General features: G+C 46.2%; 1 protein-coding gene across 1 annotated transcript; it reads right to left on the reverse strand.

Moving 5' to 3' along the window:
• Window positions 1–465: 465 nt before the first annotated feature.
• Window positions 466–9046, reverse strand: LOC124607051 (cuticle protein 18.7-like). Its single transcript, XM_047139226.1, has 3 exons — window positions 8970–9046; window positions 5277–5585; window positions 466–824 (listed from the first exon to the last, which is right to left on the reverse strand). The coding sequence occupies exons 1-3, from the start codon at window positions 8979–8981 to the stop codon at window positions 567–569; spliced, it is 579 nt and encodes a 192-aa protein (XP_046995182.1). The 5' UTR covers window positions 8982–9046; the 3' UTR covers window positions 466–566.
• Between the last annotated feature and the right edge of the window lie 1683 nt (window positions 9047–10729).

Raw genomic sequence — 10729 nt, forward strand, 5'->3', positions numbered from 1 at the left:
CCAGAATTGCACTAAGCTCACTAAGCTGTGCCATTCACGAGCAGATATAGAGACAGTGTTATCCGGCGACACCATCAAAAGGTAAGAATTTTTCAGTTTATTCAGATTGATTTCACAGGGCCATGGCGAAGCGCTGCTTACGTCAAAATTTATCGGTTTTCATGACTTAAGATATTAAAAAAAATTATCATTTTTATTATTTTAATGGCTATGAACTGCACTTTACCAGTGACAGACTATAACTGTCCTGAGCGACTGCAACAATTGCCGAGACTGCTCTGATCTGCGACTCTATTGCAGCAAAGATATTTTCTGTCGCAGGCAGCACGTGACCAATACATCGACATTACATTTGTTCAAGCAGTGTGGTTGGACCCCTTACATCCATTTAGTCGACAATAAATAACCTTGAATCGGTACTGGATGTCAATAAGGTGTGAGAGTAAAGTGAATAACACAGTTTAGTACTTGCAGCAGTCGTCATGTGAGTTTATTTACGAAGTCTAAGTTACAGGGTTTGTACATATCGGTGAGCCGCACACGCGGGAGGCAGTCCAGTGGTCGCTTCAGCCGAAGAGGGCCGCCTTGGCCTGCAGGTGCGCCACGGCGTCGGCGATCTTGCCGGCGGCCACGGCAGGGGTGTCCAGCGGCACGCCCTGCGCCGTCAGCAGAGTGCCGTCGGGCGCCACCTGGGCGGCGCCGGCCACGCCCAGGCCCAGGCCGAGCAGCCCGGGGGCGTACACCGCGGGGGCCGCGGGGGCGGCGGCGGAGGCGGCGGCCGCCTGCGCTTGCGCCGCCGCGTGCGCAGCCTTCGCTGCGGCCACCTGCGGAAAACGCCACAGTCCCAGTCTCAGCAAACCGCTGAACACAAATGAAGCTGTAATTTCTTTTTAATACGGTAGCCCATCATTCAGTTCATTCTACTGTACACAAAAGTACGACGCATCACGAAGCCATTGTCCGAATGGAACTGAAAGCGGTAGATGTAATGTACGTGTACAAACAAGCAGATGATTACAGTTTCACAAAAATTGAATGATTTAATCGTGAGAAAGAGCTTCACAAACTGAGAAGTCTATAACGCGTTGGTCCACTTCTGGCCCTGGCTCAGTTATTCGGCTTGGCATTGATTGGCAGAGTTGTTGGATGTCGTCCTGAGGGACATGGTGGAAAATTCTGTCCAATTGGGACGTTAGATCGTCGAAATCCTGAGATGGTTGGAGGGCCATGCCAATAATGCGCCAAACGTTGTGAACTGGGGCAAATCCCGTCGACTTTCCTGGCCAAGGTAGCGTTCAAAGGACAAACAGAATCAGTAGAAACTGTCATCGTGTGGTGGCTAGCATTATCTTGCTGAAATGTGAGCCCAGGATGGCTTGCCTTGAAGAGTAACAAAACGGGGCGTAGAATATCGTCGACGTACCACTGTGGTGAAGGGTACTATGAGAACAAAAGCGCTCATGCTATGAAAAGAAGGGCCACCCAGACTACTCCTTGTTATTGGGGTTGGGGTTGTTTTGGGGGAAGAGACCAAACTGCGACGCCATCGGTCTCATCGGTTTAGGGAAGGACGGGGAAGGAAGTCGGCCGTGTCGTTTCGAAGGAACCATCCCGGCATGTGCCTGGAGCGATTCAGAGAAATCATGGAAAACCTAAATCAGGATGGCCGGAGGCGGGATTGAACCGTCGTCCTCCCGAATGCGAGTCCATTGTGCTAGCCACTGTGCCACCTCGCTCGGTCCTTGTTATTGGATCACATGGTGGGCGACATTGAGGTTGGTATCCTACCGATGTCAGGAGCGTCTCTACACACGTCTTTGGCCTGGAATCTCATTGACTGGAGTATAGTTGAGTTATGTGACGAGTTCCACTTTGGAATGAGCCCCGACGACCAGTGAAGACGCCCCAGGAAGCTATGGGACATAAACCTGATGGCCGCTCGCCATTCGTCAAGACCACCACATCGTGAGGTACCAGAACGACTTTCGCCTGTAACATTCGACTCGGACATTCCTGAACTAGGGTCCCTTACCCTTATTCATACACCTCTGAAAGTTTGTACTATCACTGCGGAATCATACTTCAAGTATTTTCTTTGACTTAAGAACTGCAGCGATTGTGTGAACCTTGAAATACCTTTACGTAAGTTTGAACATTATGGGATTAGCGAAATAGCTCAACAATCGTTCACTTCACATCTGGAATGTGGAAGCAGAAGGTCGATGACTAGTGACAACAAGCAATACGTTTCTGTGTCTTTAAAAGAGTGAAAAAGCGTATAAACATTAATAAGTGTAACTATGCTCAGGTACTACGCGTAAAGTAACCACGATTTAATTTTGCCTCATTTTTTTTACGTTGTCGAAATGAATTTGTTTAAAAAACGAAGAGAATCGAAGCGTATGAGATGTGGTGTTACAGAAATATGTTGCAATTCAAGTGTAATGAAAGACAGGGAATGCAGAATCGGCAAAGAAAGGTGTAAGTAGGCTGTTTAGGTTTATATGTTGGTAACGCCACGTAGCGCTCTGTATGAAAATCACTGACTGTGCTGTGTGCAGTCTGTGGCTGGTTGGCATTGTTGGAATATTCGCTTTTGTAGTGTTGAGCAGTTGGATGTGAACAGCGCGTAGTGTTGTGCAGTTGGAGGTGAGCCGCCAGCACTGTGGATGTGGGGAGAGAGATGCCAGAGTTTTGAGCGGAGGATCCGGACGTGTGTCCATCAAAAGAAGGAAATTTGTTTAATTGAATGTCACAAAATTATATATATATAATATATATATATATATATATATATATATATATATATATATAACTTTTGAACGCTATTAAGGTAAATACATTGCTTGTTCTCTATCAAAATCTTCCATTTGCTAACTGTGCCTATGAGTAGTTAGTGCCTTCAGTAGTTAGAATCTTTTATTTAGCTGGTAGTATTGGCGCTAGCTGTATTGCAGTAGTAAGAGTAACGAAGATTTTTGTGAGGTAAGTTATTCATGACAGGTATAGGTTATTGTTGTCAGGGCCATTCTTTTGTAGGGATTATTGAGCGTCAGATCGCGTTGCGCTAAAAATATTTTGTGTCAGTTTAGTGATGATCAGAATAAGTAAAGAGAGAACTGTTTGAGTACGTTCAGTTTTGTCCAACCGTATGAAAATCAAATAACGTAGAGCTTTTACAGCACTGTCATTCATAGTTTCTTTCTAAGGGGACGTTTCAAAGGGACACGGAGAAGAACGACATGTGTTAACACATCAGGGAATAGCTTTCCATGGTATCATTGGGAGTCCTGGACGATAAAAACCGTAGGGAAAGACAGACATTGGACTGTATCCAACAAATAAGAGTAGACGTAGTCTGCAAGTGCTATCAGGAATTCGTGGCCGGGCACATCAAACCAGTCAAAAGAGAAAAGCTCACTTGAGTTTAAACATCCCCCCAAATCAAGTCACAGTGGTTAGCGCACTGGACTCACATTCCGGAGAACGACGGTTCAATCCCGTGCCCGGCCATCCTGATTTAGGTTTCCCGTGATTTCCCTAAATCGCTCCAGGTAAATGCTGGGTTGGTTCCTTTGAAAGGGCACGGCCGACTTGCTTCTCCGAACTTCCCTAATCCAATGAGACCGATGAGATAGCTGTTTGGTCTCTTCCCCCAAACAACCCAACCCAAACCAACCCAACCCAAATGAAGTGGAAGCCGGCCGCCGTGGCCGAGCGCTTCTAGGCGCTTAAGTCCGGAACAGCGCTGCTTCTACGGTCGCAGGTTCGAATCGCGCCTCGGGCATGAATATGTGGGATGTTCTTAGGTTAGTTAGGTTTAAGTAGTTCTACGTCTACGTCAGAAACCAGATGGCAGTTATAAGAGTCGAGGGACGTGAATGGGAAGCAGTGGTTGGGAAGCGAGTGAGACAGGGTTGTAGCCTCTCCCCGATGTTATTCAGTCTGTATATTGAGCAAGCAGTAAAGGAAACAAAAGAAAAGTTCGGAGTAGGTATTAAAATCCATGGAGAAGAAAGGAAAACTTTGAGGTTCGCTGATGACGTTGTAATTCTGCCAGAGACAGCAGAGGACTTGGAAGAACAGTTGAACGGAATAGACAGTGTCTTGAAAGGAGAATATAAGATGAACATCTACAAAAGCAAGGCCGGCCGCGGTGGCCGTGCGGTTCTAGGCACTTCAGTCCGGAACCGCGTGACTGCTACGGTAGCAGGTTCGAATCCTGCCTCGGGCATGTATGTATGTGATGTCCTTAGGTTAGTTAGGTTTAAGTAGTTCTAAGTTCTAGGAGAGTCCCACAGTGCTCAGAGCCATTTGAACCATTTTATGAACAAAAACAAAACGAGGATAATGGAATGTAGTCGAATTAAGTCGGGTGATGATGAGGGAATTAGATTAGGAAATGAGACACTTACAGTAGAAAACGAGTTTTGTTATTTGGAGAGCAAAATAACTGATGATGGTCGAAGTAGAGGGGATATAAAATATAGATTGGCAATGGCAAGAAAAGCGTTTCTGAAGAAGAGAATTTTGTTAGCATCGAGTATAGATTTAAGTGTCAGGAACTCGTTTCTGAAAGTATTTGTATGGAGTGTAGCCATGTATGGAAGTGAAACATGGCCGATAAATAGATTGGACTAGAAGAGAATAGAAGCTTTACAGATGTGGTGCTACAGAAGAATGCTTAAGATTAGATGGGTAGATCATAACTAATGAGGAGGTATTGAATAGAATTGGGGAGAAGAGGAGTTTGTGGAACAACTTGACAAGAAGAAGGGACCGGTTGGTAGGACATGTTCTGAGGCATCAAGGGATCACAAATTTAGCATTGGAGGGCAGTGTGGGGGGTACAAATCGTAGAGGGAGACCAAGAGATGAATACACTAAGCAGATTCAGAAGAATGTAGGTTGCAGTAAGTACTGGGAGATGAAGAAGCTTGCACAGGATAGAGTAGCATGGAGAGCTGCATCAAACCAGTCTCGGGACTGAAGACCACAAAAACAACACGTCTAGGGGACTGATAACCTCAGATGTTAAGCCCCATAAAGCCATTTGAACCATTTTGAACCCAAATGAAGTGGACCATGTGGGCCATGTCAAACTAGTCAGGAAACTGATGACTCAAGAAAGCAAAAGCAAGTAAATAAAATAAGTCAGTTGCATTTCAACTTCCCCAGAAAGCGATGTGGCAAATAGTCCTCGAAAAAGAAAATAAACATCACCTCTGTGTTAGTTTTGGTTTCTGTTTAACTGGAGACGGGAGCGATTGACTCACCTCAGGGGTGTCCAGGGGAACGCCACCACGTCCAATGACGATGTTGGCCGGTCCGTAGGCTGCGAGGCCAGCGCCGGGTGCAGCGGCGGCTGACGCCGGAACTACGGGGACTCCCTGGGCGTTGCGCGCCGCCTCGGCAGCCTGGATGGCCAGGATGCGCGACTTGGCGGCCGCAACCTCCGGCGTGTCAGCAGGGAGCCCCGCGGCGGACACGGCGCCCGGGACGCCGTAGGGCAGGCCGTAGGGCAGCCCCAGACCCAGGTAGCCGGGCCTGGCCGCGGCGTAGCCCACCACAGCGCACACTAGCACCTGCAACACGGCGCGTACTGGAAGTCTGGCCGAGGCCTTAGTGGTTCAGTTCGGATGTTCAAGCACTGCGCTACTAACGAGGTTGAGATGTCGTTGAGGTCAAACTGGTCTGATACAACTCTTCACGCTAGTCTGTCCTACAGATTCTTCTTTGTATATGCATAATCATTGTAAACGACTTCCAACTGAGACTGTCTATTGTAGTCATCTCCATATGCAATTTTTACCGCTAATATTTCCAAATTAGCTTCTCCTTGGCTCACCATATCCCTTTGTAACATACAATTCCGTAGCCTCGTCCTTTTAGTTTTTGTTGACGCTAGAGTTGGTTTCCAAGAGACCATTGAAGGAGGGCTTACTCAAGCACAGAAATAATGCATTGGGCCTTAAGTAATTCTTAGTGGTGGTTGTGGTCGGTGCCTACCATGATGGCATTAGGGCCAGTTATGTTAGTTGTTTTCCAACACCGCCTGTATATTGTTGTCGTTGTGGTCTTTAGTCCTGAGACTGGTTTGATGCAGCTCTCCATGCTACCCTATCCTGTGCAAGCTTCTTCATCTCCTAGTACTTCCTGCAACCTACATCCCTCTGAATCTGCTTAGTGTATTCATCTCTTGGTCTCCCTCTGCGATTTTTACCCTCCACGCTGTCCTCCAATACTAAATTGGTGATCCCTTGATGCCTCAGAACATGTCCTACCAAGCGATCCCTTCTTCTAGTCAAGTTGTGCCACAAACTCCTCTTCTCCCCAATCCTATTCAATACCTCCTCATTAGTTATGCGACTGATGACGTCAGATGTTAAGTCCCATAGTGCTCTGATCCATTTGAACCTAAGAATGTTAATAATTAGGTAAATGCAAAGACGGGTTGAGTTAAACAATACAAACCAAATTGAATGAACATGGATTCCAGAAGAAATTCATAATAAATTTAAAATGAAATTATGTAATTCGTAAACTATACTTCCCGCAGTTAACACTCAGTAGGGATCTAATATATTTGATATACCATATAGGATGGACTCATTATAGCGTATGAAGAAAAGATTAAGCACAAAAATGATCTAACAGCATTAGTGGCCGGGAGCCCCGATCCGGAATTTTTCGGTTGCTTGGTGCAATGCCTGTTAGACACCACTTCGGCAACTGGGGAGTCTTTCGAGTGAAGATGAGATAACATGAGGAGCACAACACAAATACCCAATCTCCTAGCGAAGATAACCACCGAACCGAGCCGGAATCGAATCTGGGATTTCACCATCAACAGCCAACGGCGCTAGCCACTAGAGCAAGAGAGGCAGACGGGGCGCGGGTCCCACGAGAATTACGGGGCCTACAGCAAACTTGTGACGTCACACAAATCAGCATGTCCGCCACACTTTGCGAACGCTCGGCTCCGAGAAATACTCAAGGCAAATCAATATGTCAATCAAAAGGCACGCACTAAAGGTCTTAGCTTTGCCGTGTGCTACCGAGAGCTTGCGTGGATATAAACGCGCAGTCAAGAATTATCAAACTCGTCTGAAATAAAACTTCCTGGCAGATTAAAACTGTGTGGCGGACGAAGACTCGAACTCGGGACCTTTGCCTTTCGCGGGCAAGTGCTCTATCGTCTTTAGGTCCATGGACGAGGGCTACGGTTACCCATCCGTTACCTTGCTGCGGGGTATCACTGTTGCTAATAGTAAAGTTGAGAATTCCACCACAGAACGTTGATGGTCCACGCAGGAACGCCTTGCGCACCTACATAGTTGGAGGTAGAGCACTTGCCCGCGAAAGGCAAAGATTCCGAGTTCGAGTCTCAGTCCGGCACACAGTTTTAATCTGCCACGAAGTTTCATATCAGCGCACACTCCGCTGCAGAGTGAAAATCTCATTCGTCTGAAATAGTTATTCACTACCCTGAGGAGACGGCTGCTGGCACTCGTAAGACATGCTGTGTTGCGTGCTATGACGTACGCTCCAAAGGCTTTCTCGTGAGCCTCGGACGGGACTTAAGTGACTTTTCCTTGCTAAGTGGATGTTGTGGTCTTCAGTCCTGAGACTGGTTTGATGCAGCTCTCCATGCTGTTCTATCCTGTGCAAGCTTCTTCATCTCCCAGTACCTATTGCAACCTACATCCTTCTGAATCTGCTTAGTGTATTCATCTCTTGGTCTCCCTCTACGATTTTTACCCTCCACGGTGCCCTCCAGCACTAAATTGGTGATCCCTCGATGTCTCAGAACATGTCCTACCAACCGATCCCTTCTTCTAGTCAAGTTGTGCCACAGCTCCTCTTCTCCCCAATTCTATTCAATACCTTCTCATTAGTTATGTGACCTACCCATCTAATCTTCAGCATTCTTCTGTAGCACCACATTTCGAAAGCTTCTATTCTGTTCTTGTCTAAACTATTTATCGTCTATGTTTCACTTCCATACATGGCTACACTCCATACAAATACTTTCAGAAACGACTTCCTGACATTTAAATCTATACTCGATGTTAACAAATTTTTCTTCTTCAGAAACGCTTTCTTTGCCATTGCCAGTCTACATTTTATATCCTCTCTACTTCGACCATCATCAGTTATTTTGCTCCCCAAATAGCAAAACTCCTTTACTACTTTCAGTGTCTCATTTCGTAATCTAATTCCCTCAGCATCACCCGACTTAATTCGACTACATTCCATTATCCTTGTTTTGCTTTTGTTGATGTTCATCTTATACTCTTCTTCCAAGACACTGGCCATTCCGTTCAACTGCTCTTCCAAGTCCTTTGCTGTCTCTGACAGAATTACAATGTCATCGGCGAACCTCAAGGTTTTTCTTTGTCCTCCATGGATTTTAATACCTACTCCGAACTTTTCTTTTGTTTCCTTCAGTGCTTGCTCAATGTACAGATTGAATAACATCGGGGTTAGGCTACAGCCCTGTCTCACTCCCTTCCGAACCACTGCTTCCCTTTCATGTCCCTCGACTCTTATAATTGCCATCTGGTTTCTGTACAAATTGTAAATAGCCTTTCGCTCCCTGTATTTTACCCCTGCCACCTTTAGAATTTGAAAGAGAGTATTCCAGTCAACATTGTCAAAAGCTTTCTCTAAGTCTACAAATGCTAGAAACGTAGGTTTGCCTTTCCTTAATCTTTCTTCTAAGATAAGTCGTAAGGTCAGTATTGCCTCACGTGTTCCAATATTTCTACGGAATCCAAACTGATCTTCCCCGAAGTCGGTTTCTACCAGTTTTTCCATTCGTCTGTAAAGAATTCGCGTTAGTATTTTGCAGCCGTGACTTATTAAACTGATAGTTCGGTTATTTTCACATCTGTCAACACCTGCTAAGTGGAAAACTGAACTTAAAGTAAAGAGAGCCGCGTGTAGGGCCGTGGCGAGGCACTCACCAGGACCTTCATGTCAGCAGCGGCGGCGGCGGTGGTGGATGTGCTGATGAACTGTGCCCGTCTGCCGGCAGCGGCCCGCCGCAGAGCTTATATACGGAGGGACGCGGATGGCCGGAGGACGCGCCGCACCGCGACACTCGCAGGGCGGAGCAGACCCGGCGGCCTTCCTGGCTCCTCCCTGTCCTGGCCTGGCATTGCACCAGCCGTCGGCCGCGATCCTCTGCCAGCTAAGCGGCCTCCCAACGCCCTCATCTCGAGTCTAGCGCAATCGAGGACTCCGTCTCCATGCCGGACTGATGACTCGCCCTCACACCGACCCTCAGGTGCCTTCCGACCCGCTGAAAGATGCCGGAAACCACTGACGCCACCGTAATGGACGAAACACTGAACATGTCCACCTAAGCTCTCCTGCGAACGTTGCAGAACTGGCACTCCTGAAAGAAAGGATACTGCGGAGACATGACTTGCCCGCGAAAGGCAAAGGTCCCGAGTTCGAGTCTCGGTCGAGCACACAGTTTTAATCTGCCAGGAAGTTTCATATCAGCGCACACTCCGCTGTAGAGTGAAAATCTCATTATGAAGATAATTGTTTAACGAGTTATGTAGTGGGGTTTAGTCTGGGAACATTTCGAAGAAGTATGGATACGGACGAAGGGGATTTTTGTAGAATAGATTTGTAGTATGGATACGGACGAAGGGGATTTTTGTAGAATAGATTTGTAATAAGTTTATGGTAAAGGGAAAGTTAATTCAGGTATAAATAACAATAGTAAATAACTTTATGCATAAACAAAACCTAAGCATAATAGATAATAACGTCGATAAAAAGTGCAGGCGTTAGGTTTACTATTTTCCGATTGGTTATTGATGGAAAGCGCGAACTGACGCGGGAGAATGTTGTTTTACTATTGGCTGTTGAGTGAACTGACCAACGGTAAAGCAATATTCTTCGCGTGCCTTTCTCTGCTGGTAGAGAAGACTTAGAGTATTCTAGGGAGGAGTCGGAGCCTAGCCATGAAACAGTTTGGACGTGTGTAGTAGTAGTTCCGATGGAAATGATAAGATGCCAGATCTAGCAGTGTTTCATACATCAAAAGTCTTAAAGTGTTGTAAAGTGACGGCATAATTATTCCGATGGGTGTGTAGAAATTTCGGAATATTTAGGTGAATTTTGTGACGAGAAAAGACATACATTCCGCGTGGCGTATTGAGCAGGTCAGTGGGTAAAAACTGTGACTGCATTAGGTACCGACAGACTTAATATTTGGCGAGCATTATCAACCAAAAACGATCAGTATTTTTGTAGCTATTACGTTTTCGGAAAATGCAACATCATAAACTTGCTAACGTGAGTGAAAGGGATAGTGAGTGACTGTGTTAAGACTAGCAGGGGCTTGGCAGTGATAGTTGTTCACCTAAGTTTCAGAATGTATTAATTAAGGACAAAATTTCAAACCTTTCATTTCGTGTGAAAACTTTCTCCCGAAACGTAGATTTAGTGTCTTTAACTGCAGCCTGGTTCACGTCGAAGTACAGTAGGTTTCGCTCGGCTTCCCTACTGATGATCTCCTGAGACAATGTTCACAAGTAGGTGCAGGTTCGTTACAAAGGGACAGAAGGAACCGCGCCACCGCACTGGTAAACAAAGAAAACCCCGCACCACAGGACCGCGACATGCGGCTGCAGGAGGCAGAACAAAATGGCGCAGGACATCAATAAAGTGGTGTATCTTGCAGTAGTAAGTTTTCTGCATTTGAAGG

The sequence above is a fragment of the Schistocerca americana genome, chromosome 3, assembly GCF_021461395.2.
Source record: "Schistocerca americana isolate TAMUIC-IGC-003095 chromosome 3, iqSchAmer2.1, whole genome shotgun sequence".
Taxonomy (NCBI): domain Eukaryota; kingdom Metazoa; phylum Arthropoda; class Insecta; order Orthoptera; family Acrididae; genus Schistocerca; species Schistocerca americana.

Bases quoted from the DNA above. Each gene is read 5' to 3' on its own strand.
- LOC124607051 (XM_047139226.1), bottom strand. The intron at 825-5,276 runs GTGAGTCAATCG...CGTTTTCCGCAG, and splicing joins TTCCCCTGGACACCCCTGAG to GTGGCCGCAGCGAAGGCTGC.